General features: G+C 36.4%; 1 protein-coding gene, 1 long non-coding RNA gene and 1 pseudogene across 4 annotated transcripts in view; 2 read left to right on the top strand and 1 right to left on the bottom strand.

Moving 5' to 3' along the window:
* The window catches only part of PRKACB (protein kinase cAMP-activated catalytic subunit beta), a 125,557-nt gene that overhangs the window by 3,681 nt on the left and 108,767 nt on the right, over positions 1-13,109 (bottom strand). For all 3 annotated transcript variants that reach the window (XM_042997678.1, XM_007079187.3, XM_042997679.1), the window contains one exon: positions 3,135-3,299. In XM_042997678.1, coding sequence (XP_042853612.1) covers positions 3,135-3,299 — 165 coding nt within the window. The remainder of the gene's footprint in view (positions 1-3,134; positions 3,300-13,109) is intronic.
* Positions 1-13,109, top strand: part of LOC122241473 — a 102,698-nt gene that overhangs the window by 61,050 nt on the left and 28,539 nt on the right. The gene's annotated exons all lie outside the window — the stretch shown is intronic.
* LOC122241593 lies at positions 12,075-12,223 on the top strand (annotated as a pseudogene).

The raw sequence follows: 13,109 nt of genomic DNA, 5'->3' as shown, positions 1-13,109 counted from the left end.
TTGGGGGAGTGCTTGAAGAGAGGAGGAAGCGCTGAGCCCCGTCCCTATATCTTGCTTTATGCATCTCTTCCCTCTGGCTGTCTTTGAGTTACATTCTTTTATAATAAACTGATAACAGTAAGTAGTTTCTGACTTCTCTGAGCTGCTCTAGCAAATTAATTGAACCCTAGGAGGGGTTTGTGGGAAACCTCTGATCTAAAGCTGCTTAGTCAGAAGCAGGTGCCTAACTTGCAATTAATGTCTGCAGTGGTGGTGGGTGGAGGGCACTCTTCTGGGACTGAGCCCTCAGCCTGTGGGGTCTGCGGCTATCTCCAGGTTCAGCGTTAAGAACTGAGTTAATTGCATGGTGGTCTGGAGAAAAAAAACCAAACCCACAAATATTGGAATCAGAAAGAGGAATAATGAATTCCTGACAGTTTCTAAATACTAAGGAAAATAAATTCCCACCATTATTATATGGTAGCATCTTTAAATGCCTTTAAGTCCCTAAATGATAACAGCATTAGAAACAGCAGCAAACAGGGGTGCCCGAGTGGCTCAGTCAGTTAAGGTGCCGACTTTGGGTCAGGTCATGATCTCACATCTCATGGGTTTGAGCCCTACATCGGGCTCTGTGCTGACAGCTCAGAGCCTGGAGCCTGCTTCAGATTCTGTGTCTCCCTCTCTCTGTCCCTCCCCCACTCACACTGTCTCTCTCTCTCTCTCTCTCTCTCTCTCAAACATAAACATTAAAAAAAATTAAAAAAAAAAGAGAAAGCAAACAGTAGGTTTGCTATTAATCTCAACATTTTCATTCAAGGAATGGTACAATACTTAAGAGAGTTCTAGGATAATTAACTGTTGGTACCAAAATACTGGCACTTTAGGTTACAGAACTCCAGATTTTCCTTTATCGGTTCCTTATTTCTAAAGCCTTTATATTTCCATCCTTTTCCTTAATTCCCTTCTCTTGAGGTTACAGATAATTCTTAGATATACTTGTTTTGTTGTTGGTGTTTTTTTTTTTTTTAAGTAGGCTCTAGGCCCAACACAGGGCTTGAACTCATGACCTGGAGATCAAGAGTCACATGCTTCACTGACAGAACCAGCCAGGCGCTCCTCTTAATCTTCCTTTTAATTCCCAAGTTTATTTTGTTTAAAATATCTAGCTATCAAAACTTTCTGGGAAGTTGGAAAGAAACATGTCCCTTTTAGAAAAATAGCATTGCTAAATTCTGAACATTTTTTTCTCCTTGGATCCTAAAATTAAAATGGCTTTCCTTTATTTAAAATAGGGACTTTATTAATATTAGGTGGTGCACTGAATATGTTTGAGGAGAAGATTTTAATTTTTACTTTTTTAAAAGTAATCTCTATGCCCAACACGGGGCAGAAACATAACATTTTAATTATGAGGAATTTTCAAGATTTTGATTTTCTTCTAATTAATACACTGTTATCCCAATTAAGAGCCCCAAAGACAATATAGATATCTGGAGAGACCAATAAAACAGGAGTCCTTGTTTAATGGGTACACAGTTTTCATTTTGCGAGATGAAAGGGCTCTGGAGAAGGACGGCAGTCGTGGCTGCACAACAGTATGCACTTAATATGATTGACCTACATGATAGCAAATTTTGTTTTGTGTATTTTCTTACAACTAAAATATATTGAACTATATATTCTTTTCCTTGAACATTGATAAGAATTCCACATAGTAAATATACAAATATTTTGGAAATTGAATAAAAGCTACCATCAAGGTATGTAAAACAGTGTGGTGTGTAGTACAAGAATAGACAGAAAGAACCCCTAGCATAAAGTCGGAAACAGACCGAAGTATGTAATAATTCAGCATTAGCAAAGGTGGAATTTCAAACAAGGGGTCAAAGAAGAATTATTCCACAAATGGTGAGAGGGTAACTGGCTAATTACTAAACAACGACAAAAAGAAGTTAGATCAAAAAGCACTAAAAGAAAATACAGATTCAATAAATCACCCAAATAGAATTGCTCTTGACTACATAACATATCCAGTTGAGATAATAATGCTAAGGGCTGTTTCATGAATTTAATGCCTAGGAAGTTTCTGAACCCATCTTATGAGATGCGGAGACTACTGCCCTCATATTGTTTTGGTCTTTGCTGCATTATTAAATTCTTTTAATGCTTTGTTTTTATATTCTTTTCCAAAAGATATAAACTAGGAAAACCGTGCTATTAATATTAATTTATAGCATTTACATTTTTTTCCTAAGGAAATTCACTCATGTGGCTGCATAGCAGTATTAAATATGGCAAGTCTCTGAAACATTAGAAACTTTGGTTTTATGGAAAAAAAATAAAAAATTAAATATATTCAAGATGACAACACTTTATAAATACGAATTATCTTTAGGAATTTGAGAAGCAATGTTGAGAGAAAAGTAACTCAGCACAGCAAAATCTTTCTTCAATGTCTCAATTTGTTACAATGGTAAAGTGATAAAGACTGAAAAATATCTGATGAATCTAGCTATTAAATGTTATTAAATCCAGCTGTTTGCCAATTCCAGGAAGGAGAATATATTTGTTTATTTTTGTCTTTCTAATGCGGCTTCACATCAGTTTTGAAATGCAAACCTTTAGGACATTGTTTACCTAATAATTACCATAATATTGTGAAGAGTAAGAGGCAAGGGTAGGAAAAATCTGACACTGAACACATTTCAGATTGGGGCGCCTGGGTAGCTCAGTCAGTAAAGCATCCAACTCTTGATTTCGGCTCAGGTCATGATCTCACGCTCTGTGAGATCAAGACCCGCCTTGGGCTCTGTGCTGACAGCATGGAGCCTGCTTGGGATTCTCTCTCTCCTTCTCTCTCTGCCCCTCCTGCATGTATGCATGTGCTCTCTCTCAAAATAAATAAACGTTAAAAAAAAAATTTCAGATTGATGGTCAAAATAGAATATGCCTTCTCTTTTATCAAGTAGAAAACTCATTTTTTTAAAAACTCATTTTTAAGTTGTGGGCTGGAAAGGTCCCTTAAGTCCTGCATAGGATTAATTCAAAGGTAAAAAAATTAAAACCACGTGTTAAGTTGAAAATATCTTTACCACATATAATTTAAATACTAACTTCCAAAAGCTTTTAAATTAAAGAAAGAAATGGCTCACCTTCCTCTGGTAAATAGCAATCCAATCTGTTGTAGCAAACCACTTGTGAGTTTTTATATCACTCACACCATTCTTCAGGTTTCCAAACCGTTTCGTCAAATCCACCTGCAGCAGGTTCCTCAGAAGGTCCTTGAGATCTGAACTGAAGTGCGATGGGAATCGGACCTGTATGAACACGCCATGTGGTCAAATTCACATTCCAGTGGTTATCATGGCCTCACCTTCAACGGACCACAGACATCTGAAGAAAATGCTTTAAAGGGTTAATAGACCCCATTTATGAACTCCTTGCATTCTTACTGTGGTTCTCTACAAGTGCCACCATCACCTTATAACTTGTATCGCGTGTCATGACATTACCTCAGTCGATCTTTATTGAGGTATGTTGTAATATTTGTGTATGTCTGTTTCCCCCAGATCATGAGCTTCTGGGGGGAAGGTACTGTGCCATTTTGTGTTTTTATTCCCAGAATTGATTGTGTCATTTCAAATAATGTAGTTCATCTAGTCAACAATTAGTTATTAAGACCTATGTACCACACTGCTCTAGGCACTAGATATATAGCAATGAACTATGACATATTTGGTGACTATGGTATTAACTCTATTCTAAAGATGGAGAAACTAGGATTCGCAGACATTGTATAACTTACCCAATCACTAGACTATAAAGTGGCAGAGCTGGGACTAGAAATCTAGTCATGATTCCTAGCCGCATAAATTTTGTTCTTTATTACACTGTCTTCAAATAAATATAACTCCTTAACATATATATTCTGAGTTTCCAAAGCGCAACACGATGTGCATTCTCATAGTCTCAAAGTAGAAATTAAATCATAAGCATGCAAAGCTAGACCCTATGGCAAAGCCAGACTCGTAACTATAGTCTCCCGACTGCTATTTATGCTATTCTGTAAATAAATGCTTCTCCAAGTGTGCTCCTAGGGCCCACGTTCATCAGAGTCAACTGGAGGGGTAGAGGGTAAAAATGCCGATCCTGGGGCTTCAAATGATAGGGGCACTGGGTCTGAAATTCTGAGCTTTTATCTCTATTCATGAAAGCCTGAGAAGCACTATCTTCTCTACTTTGTGCAGAAGTTTTATTTTCTCTCCTAGTGACAGATCAAAAAAATTTTCATGTAAATAATAAACTAAAGTCATCATCATACCAGAGGAAAACTAAAATTTGTGTCCAACAACCAAGGACTATTTGAAGGTTGAATAGCTAATGACCCAACAGGATTTGGGATCAACTCAAATAAATTAGCAACTGAAAGCCTCATTTTTGCAAAGCCCGTATTACCACAGAGTATAAGAGGGTTTATGTTCCAAAAAAGAAAAAAAAAAAGGCACATGAATTGCTCCTTCTTTAGTTTTTACTTCCAAAAGTAACGTTTTATTAATATAATGGCTTATTAGAAGTTAGGCACTGTGCTAAACTTTATGTGCAGTGGTTCATAACCTAACATTACGGTAAACATGATTATTATCTCCACTTACAGGTGATACAATTGAAAGTGACACCAAGTAAGTAACCTGCCTAAGATTACAGAGCTAATAAGCGGTAGAGCTATCATCCCAAACCAGGTACTCTTGGCTCTGGAGTATATATCCTTAATTATTCTATACTGTTTTTCATGATTCAATAACCTGAAAAGAGTTATTGTCAGGACACTTCTAAAAGACTGAAATTTTCATCTTAAAAATATTTGCTGCACATTTCCTCATTTATCCCAGTTGGAGTAGAAACTAGAGAATATGGGGTATTCAAAAGGCATAGTGTCTAAAAATAACATGACTTATTTTTATAGTGGTTATATTCCAACTTTGCTTAGATTCCAAAGAAGTAGCTTACTTGAAGTAGAGCTGTCTTTGTTTAGAATAGAGTCCGCATGAACTGTTCAACGTAATGTGCCAGTTATTCTCCCTTTCGTGATGTTTGGAATGGTAGACAATAATGTACTACATATATATTATCTTCTGGGGGTGCCTGTGTGGCTCAGTTAGTTAGGCGTCCAACTCTTGGTTTTGGCTCAGGTCATGAACTCATGATTTGTGAGTTCAAGCCCCCATCAGGCTCTGTGCTTGCATCCTGGAACCTGTTTGGGGTCTCTCTCCCTCTCTCTGCTCCTCCCCTTGCTCACGCTCCCTCTCCCTCTCTCTCTCTCTCTCTCTCAAAAAGAATTAAATAAACTTAAAAAATATCTTCTGAGGGGTGCTTGGGTGGCTCAGTTGGTTAAGCGTCGGACTTCAGCTCAGCTCATGACCTCATGATTCGTGGGTTCGAGCCCCACGTTGGACTCTGTGCTAACAGCTCAGAGCCTGGAGCCTGCTTTGGATTCTGTGTCTTCCTCTCTCTCTGCCCCTCCCCCACTCACACCCTGTCTCTCAAAAATAAACATCAAAAAATTTTTTAAATTATCTTCTGAATTCAGGTAACGTGCAATAGAGTGCCTAAAGAATATACACACCTAAATAGAGTAGATCTTTATTTTGGAATGCAGATAAAGCTCTGGTCTTGGATTAATGTGCGTATGTATCTTTGTAATCTTTAGAACAGTGATTCTCAAATGGGGAGCTATAGTAGGGGCTTATGATGGTGGACATCGGCATTTAGAAAACTTATCATGTGACAGACATATCCTCTTCACCTCCATATCACAAGTCTTCTTCCCCAGAGATTCTGACAGGTAGCCCACCTCACATAGTAGGCATGTTAATGATGAGAATCTGTCATATCCTTTAAGTATACTGAAGGAGAAATAATGAGAATCATTGTGAAAGTATTTTTTCCATGACTGTTCTGAAATGTAATCAGAAATGTAGTTTCTTTGTTGATTTGACCTTCCAAAGAGCCATGTTGATTCATCAAATTGAAATTAGCAAAAACCAGAAAATGACTTAAACACAATTATGTTTCAGATGCAAGACTTTACTTATGGCATGTTAACTTGGAAACACCAAAGGTTTCTATCATGGGAAGCATGATAATTTTTCCTTCAAAACTGTATTAAGAGTATTATTTCTATTATTATTATTGATTATAACTGCTGTAAAAATTGAAATCAGAATCCTAGAATATTGGAGCAAAGGAAGTCTTAGTTTAATTTAATCCAAATCTTCATTTTAAGATAAGGAAACCAAGCTCCAGTGAGACTACCAACTCAGTCAGTTTCATTGTTGGGAAAATAACTGAATCCTCCTGATTCCTACGTCTCTCTGATAGTCCATTATGGGGCAAACAATGTGAAAGTAGCTGTAAAGAGCCAGATGTGGAAAAGAAAAAGTCTGGACCCATTAAACCATTAGATCTGAGAGATAAGATTATTGGAAACTGGCATTATTTAACATGAAAGAGGTGTTTGTGCAATATACACTTCCTAGAGTGTTTATTTGATCTTTTTTGCCCGATATTTCCTGTTTAGAATGCTTTAACAACCGTTAGGGACTAAGTTACTTCTGAGTTTCCTAATCTATTCATGAGAATAAATCTATTTCTACAACGAGGTATAGACATCAGAACAAGCTTTTGACATATAGTGCGTATCAAAAAGTTTGTGACAACTAAAAAAATACATGTTTAGAACACACAGATGACCACCTAAGTCAGTATCTCTGAGAGTGAGTGTCCACTTCATGAGAGCTTCATGAAAGCAGAGACCATAACTAATTTACTGTATCCAGCACTGTCTGGCATATAATATGAGCTCAATGAATATTACATGAATGCATGAATTCACATCTGACAAATAATGATCAAACACCTTCCATGTGTTAGGCACCAATGTGCTTGGCATATAGTAGTAAACAAAATAAGCAAACAGTCCTACCTACAGAGTTTACATCCTAGTGAGGATGAGAGATGATAGATGATAATTTAGCAACAAGAGCGATCCTTTACAAATGTTGTCATCCTATCACACCTCACAAAGTCTTGCATTGTAAGGTCTTTGATGTTTACTCTGAAGAAAATGGGGAACCACTGCAAGCTTCTGGAAGGAGTAACAGGATCTAATTTAACATTTTTAAAGAACCACTCTAGTGACTCAGAAGAGAGCAATATCAGTGGAGGTGGCAAGAAGTGGTTGAATTCTGTGTGTATGCTAAAGATAGGTAAAGATAGAGTCAAAATGGTTTTCCTGTGCTTTAGATATGGAGTGAGGACTCCAGAGTATGTTCGCCTGAGTAACTGAAAGGATGGTGTTGCCATCAACTGAGACGGGAAGAGCAGTGGGAGGAACAGATTTGCCAGGGAAAACAAAAATCTGTTAGTTTTAGACAGATTGAATTTAAGACATGTATCGAATACCTGAATGGAGATCTCAGGTAAGAAGTTGGCTACAAGGGTCTGCAACCCAAGAGTCAGGTATGGACTGAAAAAGTGAATTTGGAAATCGTCAGTTGGCATTTAAAGTCATGAAACTGGATGAATCCACCAACGGAGGAAGTGCAGAGGAAGAAGAGGACCAAGGCAAGGAGGATCAACAAGGAGAGACCAGTAATGCAGAATAAAACTAAGATTGTGAAGAGTTACTGAAGCCAAGTGAACAAATAATAAGTGAACCACTGAACTAAATTCAGTTTCTGGCTTTGCCACAAACTACCTTTTATCTTTGGGCAATTCTGAGTCTTGATTTGCCTACATATAGCATAAGGGAGTTAAACTGAATAAAATTGAACATTCTTACCATCTCAAAAGTCCCACCAGCCTATCACTTCAATAGAAAGAGTACCTGGGTTCCATTCCCAGCTCCAGTTACATACATTCCCTATGCATTAGGGCAAACTCTTTCACCTTTCTGGTCTCTATAAAATGATGAATACCCCCAGGTGTGAAAAAAATTAGGTAATTTTTATGAAACTGATGCAAGGCACTAATTCAATACATTTTTAATTTTTTCAATTTTTCTGTTAGAATAATATTTTAGTGATCTGAAGCTGACTTTTGAATCAAAGAAGAAACTTGGAAGGCAACAATATCTATCATTAGATATCTAGACTAGTCTGTGCTAGAAACATCGTTCGGAGAATGCAAGAAGTTCCTTCGTGTCTCATGCTCCACCTGTTCATTTATAGAAAAAGCACTTTCTTCTTTTCTTTTGGTACTTAAATTTGGTAGAGTGAGGGAGAAAAAGGACAACTATGACCCTGTTTTATAAGGACAGCATTGTAATTATAGCTGATACCTTAAATAACTTCATCAAATTTCATTATGTAATATGTTAAACCAACTAAGAAATTCACATCTGAATTCACTCGATAGAATATTGATTCTGTTTTCTGCACTAGTTATACATTTTTTTTAAGTTTATTTATTTATTTGGAGAGAGAAGAGAGAGAGAGAGAGAGAGAGAGAGAAAGCAAGAGCATGAGTAGGGGAGAGAGAATCCTCAGCAGGCTCTGCAATGTCAGTGCTAAAGCCTGACAAGCGGCTTGCACTCACAAACACAAGATCATGACCTAAACCTAAACCAAGAGTTGGCCACTTAACTAACTGAGCCACTCAGGCGCCCCTCAGCACCGGTTATAAAGTCTTGTACATTTTGGTTTTAGGAAAATTAGTATTTTCTAAAAATTAAGAGGAAGTTACATCCATAAAGCAAATCTGATCATGTTGTTACCATACCCATACCAGGGGATTTAAATTCACTAACTGCTTTACTTTTTTTTTTTTTTTTTAGCTTTAGAAATAAGACCAAAATCAAATTTGTCTATGCTCAGCTTAATCACAGAATTACAAAGTTGGTCTTTGAAGAAGAAGGGAAAATTTTTACTGCTTTTCTTCTACAAGTGACAGGGAGATAGTTTAACTAGTCACATTACTTTTTATGCATTGAGATAAAATTTATTGGCTTAAATGACTCAAAAGAGTTTGCACCCAGCCAACAAACAATAATCTGTTAACTTCTGTCCACAAGCATGCTAGAATAAATTTTTAAAAGTTACCTTTCAAATTAAGTACAGTTGTTTTTTTTTTTTTAAGTTTGTTTATTTTGAGAGAGAGGGAGAGCATACAAGAGCAGTGTAGGGGCAGAGAGGGAGAAAGAGAGAGAATCCCAAGCAGGCTCTGGGCTATCAGTGCAGAGCCTGACGCAGGGCTCGATCTCATGAATTGTGCGATCATGACCTGAGGCAAAAATCAAGAGTCAGATGCTTAACTGACTGAACTACCCAGGTGGCCCAAATTAGGTGCAGTTCTAAGAAATCTGTATCCCAGTAACAAATTTATCTAGCAAAAATGAGCATATACATTAGTAAATTTTTCAAAAGGCATAACAACTTTTCACACATTAAGCTTTCTATAGATATGGTACCAACCTCCACACTGCCTCAAAGGACCTGAGGAAACTTAACCAGCCTGGATCTTATATATAAAAAGAAAGATCTAGTACATTTAAAAAATACTTATAAATATTACTACCACAGGGGCACCTGGGTGGGTCAGTCAACCGGTTGAGCGTCCGACTCCGGCTCGGGTCATGATCTCGCAGTCCATGAGTTCGAGCCCCGCGTCAGGCCCTGTGCTGACAGCTCGGAGCCTGGAGCCTGCTTCCGGTTCTGTGTCTCCCTCTCTCTCTGTCCCTCCCCCACTCATGCTCTGTCTCTCTCACTTTCAAAAATGAATAAATGTTAAAAAAATTTTTAAAAATAAATATTACTACCACAACTGGGTGCTCTGATCTGTTCTCTTATTTATGCAGAAACAGTGGTAGTTACGATAAATCTAGATGGTTACAGAGGACCATTACCTACCCAAGCCTCATTCCTTCCCCTGCAAAACAAATTGCCATCAAACTGCCACTAAAGTAAGGACTGTCTCAAAGCAGCTATTAAGAATTTTAAATGACCACAGCAAAGTGTTAAAAAATGGCCTTGGTTTTAGGCAAATGGTAAAACTGCTTTTGAATTTTAAGAAAATGACTACTGAGTTATCTAAGTTTCTTTAACTATAGCCATAGCCAAATAAAAAATGGCACTTTAATTTCCCCAAAAGCATTAACAATGGTATCTTAGAACAAGTACAGTAGTATTTCTGCCTATGTGTATGTTATTTAGGAAACAGAATGGTGCAGAAAAGAGCTAATATAGCAGGCTTGGGACTGTTACCTTTAAGGAAAGCCTGTTTGCAAGTTTAGCCCTGGGCAGGATCTGGCAATTGGCATGGTAACGGTTCTTCACACTGATACGAAACTTTCCCTAAATAATATGAGTGGTTCACTGCACCTAGATTGTTTGTACAAACAATATGGCTTATGCCAAACATCTACTTTGCTCTGTCAGTTTGGGATGTAGGTATGGGCTAGGTAGAGGGTGTATATGTGATCCCAATAAAATCCTTGGGCACTGAGTCTCTAATGAGCTTCCCTAGGAGACAACATTTACCCATGTTGTCACAATTTGTGCCTGGAGGAATTAAGTTCATCTGTTGTCACTCCACTAGGAGAAGACTCTTGAAAGTTTGTGCCTAGTTTCCTCTAGATACTGCCCCATGAGCCTTTCCTTTTGCTGATTGTACTTATTATCTTTTCATTGTAAGGTATCTTATAATGAAGGTATTTGTTATAATATAAGGGCTTCATTTCTTGAGTATTGCTGTATGTTGAAGTCTTTGGGTCTTCTTAGCAAATCACCTAACCTGGGAATGGCTTTGGGGACCCCTGAGACAGAAAGGAATAGCTATTTGGCTGCTAGTCAGTTACCCTTCATGTGAATATGAATTTCCTTTCAGGAAAAAATGAACTGACTCTTTGATCATTCTATATATATGTATGTTTACAACTTTATATTTTGTATAGCGTCTCCTTGTACATTTTTGGTGCTCATTAAAAGTGGAATAATATTTACTTTAAATATAATAGAGCTCAGAAATTTTTTTTAAATTTCATAAGTCAAGGACTCTAAAGTTATGGTTCCACAACAGCTGTTACTTGACTGCCTTATTTCAAGTCTCATTTTTGAACACAATATTAACTTATATATTTCTCAGAGTGATGCAGTTAAATAGAGTTGCTGTAGGAACCATAACTGATTCTTATCATAGAGTATATGGCACTGAAGTATGGAATTTAAAGACTATATACAGAAACTCAACATATATATTGCTAAGAAATGTCAAATTTAATGTGAAAATTATTAAGACGTTTCTGTCAACTGTGCATTTCTAAACCTGAACCTTGATATCACATGAATAATTTGACATTTAAAATACCACCTCCTCCGTTTTTAAAGGCAAAATATGTGTAGGAGAGAATCTAACAAGCTGATTGATCATCTTTCTGTGCATTTAAAAATACCAACTTGAGTTAAAATATTGTAATAGAGAAAATACTTAGCAACCTAATTTTCAAATATGTGTATTTCAGCGAATTAATCACTTCATTAAATACATTTTATTTTAATTTTGATGTTACTGATACCTATAATCTATGGCTTCAGAATGGAGAGAGTAATCAATATAAAATGTTGCATAAAATAATAACACACTTTTAAAAAATCAGCAAAAATAATTATGATTGAAACATATTTTAAATGATATATCATTCAAATCATTAAAGATTTTTAAATACAAATATAGGATTTGGAAGACCAAAATTTGAGTTTTAATGACTTGAACAATGAAAAAATTTAAATATTAGTTATTCTCCAATTTGGCTTTTATTTACTAACCAGAGAGATAATAAACTTGTAATGTGTTTGTCATGTGGATAGGGATACATTCCAGTTTGGCTTTGAGTGTTGAAACAGATGGTTTTACTGGGAATGGTGCATATGAATATGACTTTATGTTCACACAGTGTAAATCCTAGAGATCTGTTAGTACCAATATTCTGCTTCATGAGTTCTACTTTAAGAGCAAAGGGGAAAAAGGAAGAAAATAACTTTATTTCCAATATGGGACACGATAATCTGGCACCTTTAGTTAAAAACAATAGTATACCAAGCTTTGCACCATGGCAGTATCATAGCCAATGAGGTTTATCTGAGGCGCGATTATTGCTAATTGAAAAACAATAGTATACCAAACATCCTATCATATTTCTAAATAAGTGAAGAAAGATATCAGATATTGTGATAAGATAAAATTTTATGTTGGCATTCTTCTAATAAGGTGACTAGGATTTAAACAGTTATGATTATAGAATATACACAGATTTAAATATTAATATTGGAACCTGACTATTAAAGTTTGATATGAAATAAAAACATATTCATAAACAGGTAAACATTTTTTTTCCACATTGTGGAATGATTGGCTAATGAAGGCCTATTCATACAGATGAAGACAGACTCATTTTAAACAAAGCAATTTTTCTAAATAAGGGAAATTTAGTTATGACAGCATCCTTGTCAGAGAGTTTTACTTCTTTTATAAAGTATAAGTAAAAGCAATGTAGGAGCTTTGTAATGACCTATAATTAAATTAGAAGTAGAATTTCTAATAGCTATTAGTAGAATTTCTGCATCCTTGGTCTTTGCTGAACCCTTTGATAAAACCCTGAACTGTTTTACCTCCATACATACACCTGTGATAAAGTTTAGTTTATGAATTAGGCACAGTAAGAGATTAAAAACAATGAACAATTACAACAATATGCTGCAGTAGTAAAAGTTATGTGGGTGTGGTTTCTTTCTCTCTGTCCCCCTCTCAAACTATCTTACAGTACAGTACTCACCATTCTTGTGATGATATGAGATGATACAATGCCTATGTGATGACATGAAGTGAGGTGAATGACACAGGTGTTGTGCTGTAGTGGCCGGCTATTACTGACCTTCTGATGATGCCTCAGAAGGAGGATCGCCTGCTTTGGACTGCAGTTGACTGTAGGTCACTAAAACCGTAGACAAGGGTGGACTACTCTATGCTTCTTTCATTCAGTGATTTTAAAGTATTTCAGTTCCCTCAACATTCTTCATATGACCTTTGGGTCATATTCTTTCTTGAGATTTTACATAATCACCTTTCAAATTCTT

The sequence above is a fragment of the Panthera tigris genome, chromosome C1, assembly GCF_018350195.1.
Source record: "Panthera tigris isolate Pti1 chromosome C1, P.tigris_Pti1_mat1.1, whole genome shotgun sequence".
NCBI classification, from domain to species: Eukaryota; Metazoa; Chordata; class Mammalia; order Carnivora; family Felidae; genus Panthera; species Panthera tigris.
Note: the sequence above shows the minus strand (reverse complement) of the source record. Positions and strands in the feature narration are given on the sequence as shown.